General features: G+C 35.9%; 1 protein-coding gene across 6 annotated transcripts in view; it reads left to right on the top strand.

Moving 5' to 3' along the window:
• The window catches only part of LOC145684391 (uncharacterized), an 84,633-nt gene that overhangs the window by 842 nt on the left and 62,830 nt on the right, over positions 1-20,961 (top strand). For 5 of the 6 annotated variants that reach the window (XM_081756660.1, XM_081756658.1, XM_081756659.1 and 2 more), the window contains exon 2: positions 11,353-13,523. In XM_081756660.1, coding sequence (XP_081612786.1) covers positions 11,476-13,523 — 2,048 coding nt within the window. In that variant the 5' untranslated portion in view covers positions 11,353-11,475. The remainder of the gene's footprint in view (positions 1-11,352; positions 13,524-20,961) is intronic. The other variant, XM_081756656.1, reaches the window with a different exon arrangement.

Raw genomic sequence — 20,961 nt, forward strand, 5'->3', positions numbered from 1 at the left:
AATCCATGAACGAAATTTATATATTTTACTGATAACATTGGTGTCAGTCCCACCGGGGTGGAGTCTCTTTAATATTTGTAAAATTCCCTCCCAACCAATATTTCCGATATCTTAGGTAAACTAAAATCCGAAAGAGGCACAACCATGTAGCACTATGCTGTGGTCACAAAACAATGCTAGGCAAAGTAGGTATGAGAAAGAGGGGCACAAAGTTTGTTTGCAATTGTGAAAAAAGGCTGGCAGATTTTCACCCTATAAAGGTGAAGTTGGAATATGTTGTAAAGTAACAAACTGTATATTTTTCTTTAAAGTAGGAAGCAACAAGGCGAGGTTGGTTTCGTGCAGGTGTAGTTAAGCACACCACTGGTAATTGTTGTTGAAAAATTGTAATTCTTTCACTAATTTACTTCCTATTGCCTATTAGATTATTTGCACTGGGCGACATGAAAATATGTCACTTGGCATGGATAAGTTCCAAGGGGGCTACTAAAGATAATTGTTAAAAAAATACAATTCTTTTTCGATTTGTGTATAAATAAGGTTTCTGGATGTACGGCATAAGTAATTCAGTGCAAAAGCACAAACAACCTGTGCTAGGTGACCACTAAAAAGCACGAATGCTATCTAAACGAGTGAGGGTAGAGCGAAAAAGGTGGGTCCGTGCGGCAGCGCGAGGGTGCATCTGCAGGCAGCAGCGGCGTCAGCGATGGTGGGTATACGTGTAAGCGAGATTAATAAAAAAGAAGTGGATTTTGACAAATATGCGAGCTTCAACAGTATTGTCATGTCTTTACACTAGTAACGTTTTACTTGTAAACATACAATGCAGCTTCTCTATACTGTGCAGTAATACAATACCTGCGAAAAGTAATACGTAATAGATTCATCTTTCATAGGCACTCACTTGTTTTATCCACCGTGAAGCACTTGAAATGATTTTGCACTAGTAACCTTACATTTGTAAACCGAAAATATAGCTGTTTACTTCGTATTAAATTTTGAGGCTTGCAGAAATATGTTCCTTATTAATATATCTTTTCAAACAAAGCATTCAATTTCATTTGTAAATCTTCCAAAATGTGGCGCGCCAAAAGTACACCAACACATATAGTTTAGCTTAAAACATATAAAAATAAAATAAACGCACAGAATTTTGAACTATTTTTTAAGTGTACATTGTTGAGCATGATTTACATTATTTGTAGGCCTAATACCTGTTTCCGAAGCTTTGTTATTTCCGACTGAGTGATTATTTCTTTGTACCTTTTATCATTTTTTTAAAAAAATATTTTTGATACAGTTTGTAACAATTAAGTTTAACAAAGATTGTAAGAAAAAGTTGAATTTTTCTGTCCGAATAACCAAACAAACTGTAAAACGTGTGTGTCTTTTTTTCAGTACCAGACGTTTAAAAGAAAAAAATAGAATGTCAGAGGTAAAGATAAAACAAAAAAAGATAAAAAAATAAAAAAAAAAATGTTTGGTGTTGAGGTTAAACGTGCTTTAAAATGATATTTAGGAAGACTGTTTTTCTTAATTTTCCAGGGAAGCGCACTCCTCTCACTTTCCTGGTAATATTCTATATAGTAATGGATAAATTTCCCGGAAGATATTTTCTTTGGAAAATATTCCCAAAAATGGGAATTTATGTGCAATCACAAAGAAAATTCCATTCTATTACTATATTATTATTTCAAAGTTAAACACGTTTATATATATCACAGTATATTATTACTGTTTTTCCCAGGGGAGTGTTTAGAATGTATATTCTGAACGACGTTGTGTTATTTTATTAATATTTTAATATATTTAGAGAGTACTCAAAGTGGATGTTTATTTACAATATGTTTTATGAAAGGAAATATGTTTCAAAAATAGTATAGTAAGCCACATACTTTTAACCCGTTAACGCCGGAATTACTTTTTGTTTTCAATTTTGGTGAAATTGGTAATTTTTGCTTATTTGGGTGTGAAGACCACGCATGAGAAATTTTGAGTTCGTGACATAAGCGGTTTCGTTGGGATACCCCGTGATCATATGAACACGCTAGGCGTTTAAGTACGCACTTTCGGATAGCATGAGTATATGAATGCCTTGTTAAATTATGCACACATACGTAAAAGAAAAAAGCATTTAGTGTCTTAGAAACTGTTACAACCTGGAAGACAAAATAAGCACGGTATTGGGATTATGGAGTTGTAGGTTATGAAGCCCATTATCAATGGAACTTTATCATGGAGCCAGGAAAAAAATCAATGGGGGATATACCATGAATTCTATATTACCTCTGGTACTTAATATAAGTGGTTTGCTATATTACGTATATATCTAATGAGCCAGGAGGGACCGGGCCCCACCCTGCCCCACCTGCGGGCGTACATGGACTTTATGGAATTTAAAGTAAAATGTCAGTGGACGTGCAAGCCCTCATTACATTTGAAACATTTCGAAAGAACTGCTTGAACACAGGGTACATGCACAGCGTTTATGATTAGAGCGAACCTCCAAGTGATCTCTCCCACCAAGATGAACGTAACCATTTACACGGTATTGTTCACTGCTGAACTTAAAAATAGCTGGAAGCCTTGCACCTAATATTTCTGCCAGTATGTTAGAAATTACAAGTGTCAGATGTGTATCCTGTTTTTGCCTACAGAAGCCGTGTGTTTCGCACCCGTACATCAATCATCCATAAGAAAAGTGCCCATCACCACTATTTGGACCTGATTCCAATGCGATGAGATATTCTTGTCTATTTGATCAGTATCTTCCATGTGCTTGTTGTGTTCTCCTAATAAATATAGACGAGTTACACGTGTTTTCTTCTTTTAACTCTGAGAATATCGTTCAATATTAGAAACAGGCTGAGCCCGTGACACATAGGCGTTGTTGTGACCACATTCTTGTCACACCATCTTCACCAAGTCGAGTATTATCTGTGAAAACAACTTCAGCGTGATTGGTAAATTGGCGCTCTGTAAGGTTATCGATTATCCTGAAACTTCCTCCTGAATAATTGCAATCGTCTTCTCCTGAATCTTCATCCGTAAAGATGTTAGGTTTCGGGGGTTCAGGATGTACGACTTCTATGTCCTCCATATAACATTCGATTCCAAAATAACAAGGATTTGTTGAAGTGAAAGATCTCTCTAATGAAAGCGAAAACAGCAACAGTAGTAGCAAAAGTTTTATCATAATAATAATAATAATAATAATAATAATAATAATAATGAAGCGGAAAGAATAAAACAAGTGGAATGAAAGCATTTACACACTTTTCTAAATTAATTTATCTGCAATAGTTTACTGGACATTTTTACGTACATACGTAAGATAGAAAAATCTACTTAAACGCCTTGCGTTCATACGATCACACTGTTGAAAAACTTGAATAAACATGCGCCAAATATTTTCAGGTGAGTGAAATGTAATCTGTTACAACCTTTGGCATCTCTAAAATATAACCAAGACCAAAATAATTTGAAAGAATAAAATATAAGAATATCTTTTAATACCTGGTGTGAGGATAATGCCGTTTTTATTCTATTTTTGGTGCATTGGCGATAACGTGCCTCCAGATTGCATTCAAGCCGCAACGTGGAACTTGTTTTGTTTGAATAGTGTTTCCAGATCGTTCCCCTAGTAGGCAACGCGTATCATATAAAGAAAAAAAACTGACAGCAAGTTACACAAGACTTGTTTTGATAAGTACTAACCGCTGTGATCATATGATCACGCACGGTGCTAATGGGTTAAACAGCTAAACAGTTTAAATTTGTATGTTAGTGGATTTTCTAAACTTCTACTACTGATATTATGTACATATTAAATTTTTAAATTTTATAAACAAATTAGGTTGGGTAACTGTAGAACACACATGTCCCACCATTTTGTCAACATTTGCGCGTAAATATGCATGTTCACAATATTTGGAAGATACTTTCCTGTCTTTATAATTTTGCATGTAACATTGCCACACACGACTTTTCTTCCTGAACATTTCTCTAAATTCCATGTGTTAACTCACATGCAAAAGAAGTTGAGTACCTGTTCAGAAATTCGAGTCAGAGAGAGGAGACAGACTGACGTCTATCACTAATGGGGGTTCAGGGTTTATTAATAGTACTTTATTTCTATTTCTATATCACTTTACAATTTTTTTTTTCATTATTTGTAAATTAGTACTTTGCTACTTTTGGCTATTGTTTAGTTTGGCGGGTCAGATTTTGCACCTCCTTTTTTCCGACATTCTATTCCGATGCGGTTGTTCTATGGTTTGATACGTAAAATTTTGTTACCAATATTAAATTTACACAGCATTGCCGAGCGAGGGTTAGCGAGTGAACGTTGTTTTCAACCAATAATTAACTTACTTTTCTCACATAAATCACTTCAACTTACCTTAATGTTTTGTACAAATCCCCTACTACCCTAAAAAATGTATTCAATACTTTCTTGACTACTTGAACACTACTATCAATTCATTTCTTCCGTAAATCATCCTACTTTTTGCTAGTTTTGGCCCCTTAATACTAAACAATTACTCTACTTTTTAGTGCAAATGGAAATTCAACTTAAAAATTTGTATTATTAGTTAAATAAAGTGGTGTTTCAAATTTTTGAATTTTTTAACCTTCTATTTCTTTAGAACTGGGAAGTAAGTCATAATATATTAAAATAAATTAATCAAATAGTTATTATAATTAGTACGATAGAGTAAAGAAATGGCAATAAATAAATTCCTTCCCGGGAATTTATAGGCCAGGGAATATTCTCACTGCCCATCACTAATTTTATACTTCTTACTTCTGCCGGTAGTCTGCCCCCTAAATTTTATATTGTTGAAGCGAAAGATTCATGAACGAGGTATATCGACGAATGAAACACGTAGGAGATCTATTAGGTAGGACTAAACATTCACTCTCATTGGTATTTTATATTAGACAATTATTTGCTTATATTTCATGTTATAACTACAGTAGGTGCTGGTAAGATTTACGTACACGACTTTATGCAGAATTTAATGGCAAAATTCAATACTTTGCAGGGACAAAAAGGTTTGTAAGAAATAGATTTGTACAGGGGGCAGAATTAGTAAGTAATGCCCGTATTTTATGTCTGCGTGTAATGTTACTAGTGTAAAGGAATGATGAGTGTATTAGATATTGTGGGTTAAGTTCCAAAGTTGGACGTTCGTTTTCAGGATTACAAGTAAGATATGGATAATTTGATCGTTTGTGTGCTTGAAAATATATAAGGATTTCGAAAAATCTGTTTATTTGTTATATATAGACGGTTATGGACAGGGCCTGTTTGGCAAGCGGAGGGAACTACTTCGCGTAAAGTAACCGAATATTTGCATTGTGGGAAAGTAACGAGCATTTTTCTTATCAACATGGCTGCTAATATGCACAAGCGTTCCACGGGATGTGAACTAACATTTTTAAAATTCATAACATAATATGTTGATAACGAGGAAAATTGCGGTGATCGTTTGTGTGCTTGATAATACATAAGGATCAAGGAAAAGGAGACCGTTAACAAGAATCGTCCAGGATTTCCTGCTGGAGATAGGGAAGATTTACAAACCGAAGTACTAAGGTAATTGGAAAGTTAAAAAAGAAAGAAAGAAAAGAACTATATTAAATAGGCTTTAATGAAAACTAAGAACACCGTGCCATGCGGGGCTTAAACCCGCCGTTACTCGTTCACGCTCGCTTGGCAATACTGTGTGAAATAAATAGCAACCTTTCGTAATAATAATAATAAAAAAAATCTAACCGTGCTGGTAACCGATATGTGCTACCTTTGTTCTAGATCCTAGTCAAACCTAACTTTCTCCCAACCCCGATGTAACGAAGAGAAGCCAAATTCAGTTGAGAACGTACAAATTGAAAGCTTGTGAATTTTAATATCTTTTATTAAGGTTTTGGTAATAAGCTATCGGACGTCCAATTTCGGGATAAATGCTGATAGTATTTTCGGCTGATTTCTCGGGACAGTGCACAAAAGCTGTATTTTATGTTACGGGTATAGCGTCACCTGCTTGAAACCATTACAAGTTCCGTACGAACTCGTATCACTGTGAAAACCCACTTGTTGTCATAACTTTTGCTTACGCGTATACCCAACATCGGTAACTCGCCTGCTCCGTTTGGACACATGCCCAAGGTACTGCACAGGTAGTGGTGGGCAGTGGGAAGGAAAATAAGGAAAGAGAATATTCCGGGGTTTTCCCTGACATATATGTATATTCTTAGAATTAATTTATTTTAATTACTTTATTCTCGAAATTATCAGAACAACATGAATATTTATTTTGATTTATTATGATTTCCTTCTAGGTTTCAAATAATTTGGAGAGTACAAAATTAAAATTTTTTGATTGTTCTTTTTGTAACTACTAAATAACATGTTTTTTTAATTTCCACATCTGTTTGCACTAGAAAGTAGGAAAATACCTGATTATAAATGAAAAGAAACCAGTTTTTAGAATTACGCAGAGATCCATTAGAATTAGAGGTGAAGTAGTATCAATAAACCTACGAACCCTCGTTAGTAATAGATGTCGGTCCGTCTGTTTCATTTAGGAATTTCGCTCTCTCAGGAAGAATCAGATATTGAATAAAGAAATCCCTCTAGTTGTAAGTACATATAATTTTACGTATGAAAAGTTACGGTTGCTTCTTAGAATGTTTCATTAGTACCGGTGTTTGTGGACTTGGGTTAGGTTCCATTTGTTTGTTTCTTTGCACATCTGTATTCACGCACCAAGCGTTGTTGACGAAGTTTTCTAACACCGTGTACCTTGTTTGAAATATCCTTTCTTCTTAAAGTACATATTTAATAGTACATAGTAATAACACAGTAAGCAAAGCGCAGTGTTCTTCAAATAAACATTTTGAGTGGTAGAGCGTTTAACACTGGTGCTTGGGAATTTGGGTTCGATCCAAGCCCCCGCGAAGTGAACTTTGTGGTGGAGAAACACCGTGTGCATGGGTTTTCTCGGAGTTATCCCGTTTCCTCCCATTTTCTTCATTCCACCATTTCATTCATTTCTCATCCTCACCGTCTCCTTTAGCCTAACCGGCATAAACGTGGGACGTAAAACTCAAATATTTCATTTCATTTTTTCAAATCAACATTCTGCGTAAATGCCATCCCATACACTAACCGTACGATTTTTTGGACAGACTACCTTTGTTTTCTGGCAGTTATCAATTTGATTTGTTCATAGTATTTAAAAATTTATTACGTCTTATGCACAGTCGTTTCGAGGTATGATTAGCGTCATACTAGATTCCTGACAGGAAATATTTCAGTACATAAAATATTTGTTCTATAGAATCTGTGGCACTGATATGACAGTTACTGAACTTGGTGAACTAACCTAATGCACATGGAATAAGTACAAATCGTATTAAATAGAAATTCATAAATTATATATAATAGTGTAACATACTTGTACTCTGGTAAAATTACCAGTGGATTTCCTCGTTTTGAACTATAGCAGTCGTTGGACTTAAGTTGACAAGGCTAATGAAATTATGAACAAAAGTCAAGTATATAAATACTTGAATTTCCATATACATTGTCGTCTTTGAAAATTATATTATTGGCCGAGCCGAAAACATCAGAAGGATTCAATTTAGGTGGTCACCTATAATGTCCATGTAACCGTTCGCATTAATACTTCGTGTTAATGTAATCGGAAGACCATTAGAAAGTGAGAATTTTACGACCAATAACATTAAAGAGCCCCCTCCATATTGAACGATATGAATAAGACAGTTTCGATCAGGATTTTCAGGTATATGCCATACATAAACAGAGACTGTTATTGCAAATATGGTAAAAGATGACTCATCAGAGCAAATTACTTCTTTCTTCTCATATTTCGTCTAATTTGATACTTTCGAAACCATTTTCATCGGATTATCATGTTTTCGATGATCAACAACTTGGAAATTGCAACCCCGCGCCGAAAGCTCAGATGATGCAAATTGCTTCCGACTATGAAGATCGATCTAGCTGTTCCAAGTCCTTAATCTGTTCCACAGTAACTCCCAGTGATTCGAATCGCTGAACCGTTTACTCTATTTAATATTTCTCTTATACAATGTTTACTAGTGTGGCCAGTAGGTCATCATCAGCCTGGATATTTTCTCGTGACTCAACTGACACACTTGCCAACTTGTGTATACTTTCGACAGTTAGCCACACACACCTAGAATGTAGAGCAGTACCAGGAGTAATTTTCTAATCCTTGATTCCTTCAGTAATCCTACCGATCATAACTGAATAAGTTATCGTGTTTATTATTTTTTAATGGATTATATAGTATTTGCTATTACTTTATATTGTGGTTTCTGTTAATTTTATGTTTAGGTACCTACTTAGACTCGTGTTAAGCTCTAGTTTTATTCTAGCTCAAACTTACATTCCTTTACAGTATTATATTTAGTCTTTTTTTTTGTGACGTTATATTCTTAGTTCTCAATAAATGGGAAAACACACACTACAAATAATTAATGGCCGGTGAATCTACCCATAATCTATTGATTGTTTCGAAACGAAAAGCTTTGGTTTCCGCAAAGGAAATTGGTTAATCCAGGATAAAAAGGAAGCATTGTGCACAAAGGATTACTACGAATATCCCGACCACATTTCTTCCTTTAAAAAGTAAATAATTCCCATTCGTGAATGTTATTGTACTGTTAGGTTGAAGGAAAGCATCACGACGCACTGTTTCGAATACTGGCTGGTTAAGGTCGTGTATGGCGAGTGGTTCGTTTTGTGCAATTAATCATTCAAAGCTTAGATTCTTTCACTATTTCACTTTGTCTATCCTGTGATAATAATGAGTACTGTCTTCCCTTTTGAATCTTGTCGGAGCATACCTTTGACGCGGGATACATGTCTCCATTCTATTCATTCTTTCCGTCTTCTTTAGCCTAACAGCATAATCGTGGGACGTAAAGCTGAAAGATTTCATTTCATTTCTATTTATTATTAGAAAAATAAAGCGAAGTCTGCCAATTGTTAGACTGTGTTATTCCGTCTCGAAGTCTACCAATTGTCTGAATAGTCTTGTTGGTGTTTGCAGGTGCTAAACTTGCCTTAAAGTATAATAGTATAATGAGGAAACTGATATAAGATATTCTCTTTGGATGGTTTTCTTATTACGACCGGCATTTCTTAACTATGCTTTGCTTAGCATATGTAAAGCAAATAATTAGTTTGTTAGTATATATACAGTGTGACTGGTAATCCGATGTATTCATTCAGGGGTATATTCTACAAGTACTTTGGAACATTTTAACCTATATGAACTAAGAGTCACGAATCAATAGTTTCTGAGTAATTGGCAAATGTGTAATTGCTTTAAAATTTGCCGGCTAACGAGAGGTGTGGGAGAGTTTCACCCTTACCTACTTCCACATATCGTAGAGGGACGAAATTTTACACGTGTTATAGCACATAGCTCTGCAGGTCATGTAGTAATGTACAGCCCGTAATTCGGCACTGTTAAAGTGTTATAGTTCCGAACGTGAAGTAAGGTGTACTGGTCCAAAATCAATTTTTGCACTTCAGAAAACAGACTGGCAACATCGCAGAAGTACTTGCTTCTAGGAAATGAATGCATGGTTGGGAAGAGGTGGAACGAAGATGGTGTGGAATCAAGGAAACATGAGGGGCCGCGGTGGCTCAGTGGTAGAGCGTTCACGTCTGCTGCTTGGGGTCCCGGGTTCGATCCCAGCCCCCGCCAACTGAACTTTGTGGTGGACAAACACCGCGTGCGTGGGTTTTCTCGGGGTTCTCCCGTTTCCTCCCACTTTCTTCATTCCACCATTTCATTCTTTACTCATTATCACCGTCTCCTTTAGCCTAACCGGCATAACGTGGGACGTAAAACTCAAAGATTTCATTTCATTTTCATTTCAAGAAAACACGAATTATGACGGATTTCATACCCAGGTTCGTGTATCTATCTGGCCAACATTCGAACAGTGAGCGGGTGCGTTGTTTGTAGGTGACGGCCACTTATTGTCGGCATGCCACGCACTGGAACTTCACAGAATGCCGCAATGCACGCAGCAGTGGGATATAGCGTATCCTGATAATTATGGTGCCGTTTGCATGGAAAGCAAGCAATAATAATCCATGCAGATCACAAATAAAATTATCATTAGTTTGGTCAAGTTTAAACCTGGACTGACTTTTGTGGTGCTTCGTCGGCATTTTGTCATTGGTTTGACTAGATTTTCGCTGGTTATCTTCATTCCCACTAGGCGAAGGCAGGAGTGGTACCTTCTAGAAGGTCGGGAGTAGATCCTTCCCAAATCTCAAACTCACCTAAAAGACCGCTGTGTGTTCCGAGTTGGAGATCTGAAAACTTTCTTGACTCATTCCCTTGCATAAATATGTAAATGCATAAAGAACGGAAGAAATAGCAATAGAATACCTAGCTTTAGTAACCCGAAACAACATTACGAACATTGCGGTACCAATTGCTACAATGTCAAGCTACTGTTTAACCTTTTTACAAAACTAAAATTGTAAACCTTGGAAAGTGGTAACAAAATAATACATTTAGCACTGCAGTCCTAACAAGAGCTTGTGAGAAATACAAACAGAGCGTTCCATGGCGTGTTGCAAAAATGTCTGCCTCCTGGAAAAAAACGCACCCATTCACTGTTCGAATGTTCACCAGCAGATGCACGACCCTCAGTATGAAATCTGTCATAATTCGCTTTTGTGTCTTGACCGCACACCATCTTATTCCACCTCTTCCACACCGTGCAGTCATTTCCTAGGGCTAGTACTTCTACGATGTTGCCAGGCTGCTTTCTGAGGTACAGTAATGTATTTTGGACCATTACACCTTATTTCACGTTCTGAACTATAACACAGTAACGGAATTACGAGCAGTACATGATAGGTGGAAGTAAGTCAGGGTGAAACTTTCTCGTTCAACTCTTGTTAGTCGGCAAATTTGAAAGAAATAACACATGTACCAATTACTCAGAAACAATTGATTGGCGACCCGTGGTTCATAGAGATTAAGATATTCCAAAGCACTTGTAGAACATACCTTGCAAGGAATGCATCGTGTTGTTATTCATCTTTTATATATATATATATATTAATATATATGTTTGGTAGAAATGGTTATATCAGACATTTTGAATTTCACGTGTGCTCCTTTTCTGACGCACACAGGTTATAATTCGAATTTTTCTTGATATTGCGTAACGATTTATGTTTCAATGTATATTTATTTAATAAATATTTTAATTTGGTACTTAGCATATTGGTAATTGGTTGAACATGTATTCTCTTATTTTCAGCAGGTACTTCCGGATGAATATTATGACAAGAGTTACAATATTTTTAAGATAATGTAATGTTGAGATCAAAGTAACAGCGATTGAAACAAGTCGTAATAAATGTTATAAAAGCTGAACTTCAACATGGAACGTAAATACAAAAGCGAGAATGAAACTTGTTTACCAAACTCTGAACTAACCTCTAAACTGGGATGTAAAAATTGTTATGTTCAATTAGAAGAATTAAATTTGAACACAAAAGTACAACCCGTGTTGAAAGAGGAAGAGAAAATATTACCCTCAGCCACAGAACAACATCAGGAGAAATACCACACGCGTTCCAAATTAGAGATTGGTGATGTGAGAGCGAAACCCGAAACAAAATCAAATATGACATCTGCACACACAAATAATCATGATGGCGGAGAATATAAAAGAACAACCTACGAATTGATTTCAAATTACAGAGAAGAAAGCGATCCGAAGTGCGTAGAAAAATCAGAGTCGTTACAACTCGTGTTGAAAGAGGGACAGCAATTAGTATTATCCTCAGACAGAGAAGATCGGGTGAAATACCAGACGCGTTCAAAATTAGAGATTGGCGATTTGAGGGCGGAATCCGAAACGAAATCAAATATGACATCTGCACACAGAAATAATCATAATGGCGCAGAATGTAAAATTAAAACCAACGAATTGATTAGAAATTACAGAGGAGAAAACGATCCGAAATGTATGGATAAATCAGAGTCGTTTCAACCCATTTTGAAAGAGGAAGAGAAATTATTACCCTCAACCACAGAACATCGGGAAAAATACCAGATGCGTTCCAAATTAGAAATTGGCGATGTGAGAGCGAAATCCGAAACAAAATCAAATATGACTTCTGGACACAAAAATAATCATAATGGCGGAGAATGTAAAAGGACAACCTACGAATTGATTTCAAATTACACAGGAGAAAAGGATCCGAAGTACATAGAAAAATCAGAATCGTTACAACCCGTGTTGAAAGAGGAACGGAAATTATTATTATCCTCAGCCAGAGAAGAAGATAAGAAATACCAGACGCGTTCAAAATCAGAGATTGACGATTTGAGGGCGGAATCCGAAACGAAATCAAATATGACATCTGGACACAGAAATAATAGTAATGGCGCAGAATGTGAAAGGACAACCTACGAATTGAGTAAAAATTACAGAGGAGAAAACGGTCCGAAATGCATAGATAAATCAGTCTCGTTACAACCCGTTTTTAAAGTGGAACAGAAATTAGTATTATCCTCAGTCAGAGAAGAACATCAGGAGAAATACCATACGCGTTCTAAATTAGAAATTGGCGATGTGAGAGCGAAATCTGAAACAAAATCAAATATAACAACTGCACACAGAAATAATCATAATGACGGAGAATATAAAACGACAACCTACGAATTGATTTCAAATTACAAAGGAGAAAACGATCCGAAGTACATAGACAAATCAGAGTCCTTACAACCCGTGTTGAAAGAGGAACAGAAATTAATATCATCCTCAGCCAGAGAAGAACATCAAGAGAAATACCAAACGCGTTCCAAATTAAAAACTGACGATTGGAGAGCGAAATCCGAAACAAAATTAAATATATCCGCACACAAAAATAATCATAATGGCGGAGAATGTGAAAGAACAACCTACGAATTGCTTTCATATTACAGAGGAGAAACCGATCCGAAGTGCGTAGACAAATCTGAATCGTTAAACTTCAGAAGTAAAGTGAAATGTAAACAGTGCTATGTGAAATTAGAACCACTATACTTAAAAAAGGTAGTACAACCCATATTACAGCAGAAACAAGAATTTATATTACCTTCTCTGGAAGACCATCAGCTGGTAAATCAGTTAAAGTTCAATTCAGAAGTTGATAAAGTTATATTAGAACCAGAAACAACATTAAATGCGGTACATACAAATAGAAATAATGAAAATAACACAGGATTGAAAGAATTAACTAATGAGTTTTATTTAAATGACAAAGAAGAAAGCAGTCCAAAAGCTATAGATGAACGTAACTCTAGAACTGGGAAAGTCGGAAGATCTAATTTTGATAATAATAGTGATAGCGAAGAATGCGAAAGTGATCAACGTGGGTCATTCTTAAGTGACACAGAAGGAACTGATTCACTGGATACTTATGAATCTGACAATGAAAGGTAAAGTTTATTTTATTTTATATTTTATAAGAAATTGCTAACTACGTATTCATTTATTTGTAGAAAATGTTAAGGTGCTTATTATTTTCTTCTTTGCTTGCATGATATTACAACAATAGATTTTAAAAATATTTGCGCTATTATACATGTTAAAACTATTTAACTGCCAAGTATTTCGGATGTGCTTTGCCCGTCTATCTCAGTTGTGTTGGGACTGAGGTAGAGACTACAAATTTTGAATTATCTGATATTGTGGTGTCGTTAGTTTGAAACACTAAAGAATAATTGTGATCTTGTTTGACATGTATATTTTAAATGTGTAATTGTGTAACGTAGGACAAGTCAAAAATCTAACTTTATGTTGAGTTGGCAACAGTGTTCATCTACCAGTATGCACATTGTGCGAAAAATTTTCCTTATTGATATTTGCTTTATGCAAACTTTCAAATCTTTTTATATATAGTTTACAAGAGACATGGTTGTTTCCGTTTAAACATGTAAATGTATTAAAACATGTAAACTGATCACAGATGCAAAGTATAATAGATACTGTATCATTCACAGGAGGAGAATTCGGTATTGGACACTTGGAAAAGAAAAAAAGCATACGTTTTGGTTGTGGTTGTAGTAAACTAGTACTTACCTTCAAAATAACAAATATTTTTGATGGGTTCATTCAGGTACATTATCCACGACATGCACTTAGACATGATAGCAGGAAGAAAAGGTCATAAAGCTAAATTTCCTCTCCAAAGCACTTGAACAAAGTCTGTAATTTCGACTAGCCGCAATAAGAATTGCTAATGCAGCATAAACTTGTTATACTTACATCCTCTCTTCCCCATGTCTTTTCTTTAGAGTAATAAGATAGATTGCAAGTAGAAATTTCTTTTTTTAGCTTCCCTGGTCTCTTCCTCGACAATAACACAATTTCTAGTGAAATAAATAAGAAAAAAGACTCTCTTATTGTTCTGAATGCTTTCTCAGCATTTATTGAACCAGGTGTTATGTTAAAAATGTGAATTTGTCGCCGCCCAACGTTTGGTGTTTCACTGGAAAATTCTGGCCCAGTCCTAAAAACAAACACATATCCAATGTGTTAATCTTCTTTCTCTGCTTGCTCACGTGAATGACTATTATCTTCTGATATTTCATCTTCAGCTTCATCTCCTGGTGTTAGAGGTTCCTTTCTTCGTCGAGAAGTTCCATACATTCATTCAGTTTATTGCCATTCTCCTACTCATTTGCATTGTCACTGTCATAGGAATTGTCTGAACTTTCCAATATACCCTGTGCAGATAGTCTTTGGACACCCTTACATGCAGTTGAAATATGGACTTAGCTCAACAGTGAATGTCTAACTCATCTCAGCAATGAACAATGTATGTTATTTGAGCTACACAATGGACCATATTAAAACTCAACAGTGGAAAAGACGAATGAAAATTTTTCGTAAAACCTTGATTTTGGCAAGTAATAAATACATTTCATACCAAGCAGCGTGGTCTCACAACCCTGTTAATACATCCAGTTAATAATCTATCTATTAAAATGCTACAGTACCAATTAAGAGCGACCGAGGTCTAACCTATAACCTTAGCTTTTAAACATTTGATTTATGGTTATTTGTGATTTCACGTTTATAACAAAGTCAAATATTTTTAAAAGAGTGTACTTTAAATAAATTTCTTAAAGAAATATTTTTTACAAAGTTTATCCTTTTAAATTATTGTTCAAAGGCCGTTGCCTTTAATAAGCCTTCTCCGAAATAAATGGAAATGAATTGTGCTGCCATCTTTGGAGCTCTTATAAGCTACCTGTATATGTTTGTGTCCAATCCTTTCGACAATGGTATCTCGTAAACTACAAGCTCTAGAAAGATGACGTTTTCAGGGGTCGATTGCAAATTTCATGTAGATTGTGCAGTTCTAATTGAATATTTAAAAAGCATGAACACTATTTCTTTATTACATTTTTACGGGTGCATTGGAAGTGTTGAAATTAAAAAAAAAAACTAAAGCATCACGTCCTAAGCATTATACATTTCAACACCACACTGTTGTATATAGGGGTTGTATATGTCTCAGGCGTTTGTTTCGTGGCTAAATAATAATGGAAAAGGAAGGATAACCATTTCTCCAGTCTAAGATGAACCAATTTTTTTTGAGGGGGAGTGCTTTGACCAATGAACACCATATATAACTGACATTATAATTAATTGTGTATGTAATGTATTTGCTTATACATACTGCATGCAAAAAGAAAGAAACCACTGGTCATACATGAATTAGAAACGCCAACCGGAAGCAGGCTCAAATCTTGCAAACGCTGCGAGATATTGAGAAAAAATAATCGAGAAAAATCTCCCCTTTATGATACAGCTTGGCTTCTTTTTAATCAATACGTCTTTCACTTGTGTCTGTAAAGGGACATGTACAGATGTTGTAAGGAATGATAAGGAGATTTATGCTCATATGCGAATGATGCGCTGTGTAGAGAGCGCAGGTTCAACTAATAACTATAAAAACAAAGAAATGGGTTTGTCACGTGCAAGAAAACAATTTCAGGACTAACTAACTCTATGGCCTATGGAATCCGGAGGTTCAATGCCGCGTTCACAAAAGCTCTGCACTGACTTCTATCCTAAGCCAATTGGATCCAGTTTCTACTTTGTTTTCTTATCTCTGCAAGATCCATCTTACTATTGTCCTCCCATCAGAGCCTAGGTCTTCCTAATGGTCGTTTTCCGATTGGTCTTCCAGTCAAGACTTTGAAAGCGTTTCTACTTTCTTCCATTCTAGCTACATGACCTGCCCACCTAAGCCTCCTAGACTTGACGACCCTAACAATATTAGTTAAACCATATAAATTATGTAGTTCTTCGTTATGAAGTTTCCGCTATTTCCCATTCCCGTTTCTCTTGGGTCCGAATATTCGTCTCACGATCTTGTTCTCAAACACTTTCAGTCTATGTTCTTCCTTCAGAGTGAGCGACCATGTTTCGCAACCGTACAAAACAACAGGCATGATTATCGTTTCATATATTTTAAACTTCAAATTCCTCGACAGAATTAGCGACGGCAAGAGATTTTGAACCGAATAATAACACGAATTCCCTGTTTTTAGTCAATATTTAATTTCTTTGTGAATATGAATTTCGTGTGTTAATACTGATCCTAAATATTTGAAAATATCCACTTTATCAAAAGGATTATTTAATAATTTAACGCATGCGTAATTTTCCGTATTGAGGTCACGACGCACTTCCATGTATTTAGTTTTCTCTGCGTTTACTTTTAAACCTATGTCCCTGCAATCGTTTAATAAGATCTCTGCATTTCTTTCTATTGTTCTGCTATCATCCCCTATTAAATTTACATCATCGTCATATGTCATAACCTGGTGAATACCGTTCAACTGTAAGCCCTGGTTGCTATCTTTGATTTTCCTTATAGCGTATTCCAGCACAAAGCTAAATAATAATGCCGACAGCGCATCTTCTAGTTTCAGGTCATTTTCTACGTACAAGCTCCTGGCCAAAAATTTACCTACTCAGACTTTACTTTGGAATTCATTTAAACATATCTTAATTAATCTAATTAGGTTTCTCGGTGTTCCAAGTTCCGTAAGAACGTTGTATAATGTTTCTCTCTTAACCGAGTCGTACGCCTTTCTAAAATCAATAATGTACCGAGGTAATGTATTCCCACTTTCTTTCGAGTATTTGGTGAATGACAAATGTTTGGTCGATAAATGATCGAATTCGCCTAATTCCACACTGATATTCTCCAATAATTTTATCGGCGTATGGGGTCAATCTTGCTAATAGAATATTTGAAAGGATTTTATACGATGTTGATAGAAGAGAAATACCTCATTAATTATTACAGTCAGTTTTGTCGCCTTGTGAATTGGAAGAATGATTTATTCTTTTCCCTCTTGTGGCAATTCTTCCTTGTTCCAGATAACGAGAATGAATTTGTTCCACAATTTTTCGCCTCCAGCTAAAATTTACTCAGCCGAAATTTCATCTTCACCCGGAGATTTGTGTTTCTTTGATTTCTTTATAGCAGTTTCTACTATTCGGGTGGGTTCTGGAATATATAGTTTTGCGGTGTGTTTTCCTTTTCTCCACGCACATTTGTTTTTGGCTGCATTTTCAGCAAATCACCAAAGAAATCTTTCCATCTTTTTAAGATACTATTCGTATCAGTGAGAACTGTTCCGTCAGCTTTCTTTAATATATAAGCACGATGTTGATAGCCTTTTTTAAATTGCTCGCGCCGTGTGAACTTTGTGGTGGACAAACACCGTGCTCGTGGGTTTTCTCGGGGTTCTCCCGTTTCCTCCCACATTCTTCATTCCACCATTTCATTCATCTCTCATCATCACCGTCTCCTTTAGCCTAACCGGCATAACTGTGGGACGTAAAACTTAAAGATTTCATTTCATTTCATTTTTTCCTTTTTTAAATTCGCTGATTTCCTTATACATGTCCCAAATATTTTTGTTCACTATTATCTTCAAGCTCCTTAATTTTAGCTTCCAAAAGATCGCGTTTCTTTGTTCTAAAGGTTTTAGAAGTTTGCCGCCTGATATCTGAGAAATTTTGTGTAGTTATTTCATTCGGATTTTGTACCCAACGTAATCTTGCCTGTTTTCTTTTCTCTACTAGTTTAATGTATTCCTGTTCCAATCATGGTTTGTTCCTACGTATTTCCGCGTGCCCAATTTTTCTTTTGCTGAAGTTTTAATGCTATCTCTAATTTCAATCCAAGTATCCTTAACACTAGTGCACTCCGAATCTTGTAAAACCGAGAATCTATTCGAAACTTCAATCTGGTATTCCTCTCTTACCTGGCTCTCTTCTAATTTCATTAAATTAAATCTCTCCGTTTACGGGCATTGAATATTTTTTTTATTCAACGATAATCTCTGTCGTATTATCGCTGCTACCAGGTAGTGATCAGTGTCACAATCAGCCCCTCTAAACGACCGGACATCAATTATGCTAGATTGCCTTCTCTGGTTGTATTCAATGCTAGATGTACCCTAAATTGCTTTCTTCTTATACAATTATTATAGAAAAGAATCAACCTGAGTAGTCAGTACACCCCACTTCGTAATGCGAGGGTAAAATTCTACGATTTGCCATCTACGTTTGTTATTTACTGTTTCAGACAACGCGTCCCAGTTTTTTTTTTTTTTTGGCTCGTAGTGCACGACACTTCAAACAAAAACAATTCAATGACCAAATCGTACATGAAGAATCAAATGGTGGTGCTTTCTTTATCCAGTGGCGCAGCGGGAATACCTCTACGCTGGCAACTCCAAAATTTCAAATGCAAAGTAGTATCAATTTCGACTTCTTTCGAAGTATTATTGGATAAAGAAAAAAAAAACTTACGGGAAACACTTTTCGTTAAATACTACGGTTTCCCATCTACATCTGTTATTTGTTGTTGAATTGCTGCTATCAGACAACTCGTCTCAGGCATTTCCTTTTCCAGTAGTAGTGCACGTAGATAGTACATACAACAGATTTGGTGTCTCAAAGAGTTTTATGCAAGACAGGCTATCACAGTGAAAGCAAAAAATGTAAATATGTGTTGCACGTAAGCTAGAAAATTGGAAAATGCTTTCTCCGATATGTATGAAAAAGTTTTGAAATATCATGTGAAACTGTTAGCTGATCGCTTATTGCTATTATCCGGGTAAGAATACCTGAAGCTAATTTGATGAAGCAAAGAAATAAATATCAATCTCAGGTTCAACAAAATAAACAGAGTGCTGTTAAAGATTTTTACTGAGAGTTTAATAATTGACATCCCGATTTGGTTTTAGAACATCTATGTCTAGAAAGTTATTGAAATCAACATATCTCAATAAGTATCAATTAGCCAAGTTCTGTACAAATCAGTGCACACTGATTGAGAAATATTATATTCTACCATCACAAATGATAAACGCATGTCAGACTGGTGTATCGTGTGTTCATGTTAACCACAAAGTGTTATGTGAAAAAGGGAAACAGATTGTGAGCAAGTTGACGTCGTGCGAAAGAGGTCGGAATATAATATTGATGTTCTGCATGAGTGCTAATGGTCAGCTTGTACCGCCCGTCTTTATACTTCCGCATCAGAAAATGAGTGACAGACTTATGGTTGATGTTCCACCCAAGAGTACTTCTGTAGCAGATACTACTGGTTGGATAACGAGTGATGCTTTTTAAACTTGGCTGCAACACTTTGTGAAATTCTGTCATCCTGCCTCTGTGAACCTAGCTCTAATAATTGTTGATGAACATGGCAGCCCTAAAGAACTGAAAATGATTCAGTATGAGAGGGACCACAGTATGCACTATTCAGTAATCCTCCACACACCACTCATAAGACTCAGTCGATTGACAAGTATTTTATGAAACAGGTTTAAGGACGTATATAAATAAAGCTTGTTCAATGTGGTTGCGCAAAAATGTTGAAGCGAAGATAACCAAATACGATGTAACGCAGCTTGCTTCAAAATCATACCGAAAGATGTGTCGCATGGACTTCGCTCTGAATGAATTTGCGTACGTCGAATTATATTAAGTGAACCCTCATATATTTGGAAATACCGACTGTCTGTCCACAAACGTGATTCGTGTTACAAGGTGTTAAATTAGGCCTACCTGTGAAGACCTTCAACTTCGGCATCTCTTGAGGAAAAAGCCTTTGCTACTTGTTAGACGGCTGCAGCAGATCCACGTTCTCCACATATGACCGAGAAATCAGAATCTTCTCGTCTATCAATCAGTAAGGAGGTTTCCACAGTGAACTATCGTCATTGCCGGATAATCGCAAGAGACGTTTAACGTCACGAACCAGAAGAACTGGAGAGAGTGTGATACTAACATCTTCGCTACATACGAAGTAGATTGAAAGAAAAGTAACTTCAGCACATGAACTAGCAAAGGATTGTCGGAAGAAACTAATGAACCATCACATGGATAAAGAGAACATTCGAGCAGACGAACAGGAAATCACCCCCGAACGCATGATTTGTGGTGAAACGTTCAATGAAGGCTGCGCTTATGAAATTCTACCTCTATCAAATCAACAGATATTCATTACACATGCGATCACTGTCAGCTTCTTGGGTAGATATTATTATTCCTTCTAAGTGTAGAATAGTATGATTTGCTTATGTTTCCGGTGGTACCCGCCAATATTCGAAATATGTGAAATAAAGCGATCTGTACTGCCATTTGTTTATTTCATTTTTGCATTGATATCGATATGTTCTTTTTATCAGTAAAGTTCACGTTCCAAATAAATATTTCAGGCTTCTTTTTTTTTGGATCAATTTTACATCTTATTACCAAGAGGCAGCTCAATCTGTTAAAACATCCGTGGCTACTCCTTTTCCCCTATGAATTTTAACTAATATTCGTGTGTTT

The sequence above is a fragment of the Thermobia domestica genome, chromosome 4, assembly GCF_964235325.1.
Source record: "Thermobia domestica chromosome 4, izTheDome1.hap1.1, whole genome shotgun sequence".
NCBI lineage: Eukaryota > Metazoa > Arthropoda > Insecta > Zygentoma > Lepismatidae > Thermobia > Thermobia domestica.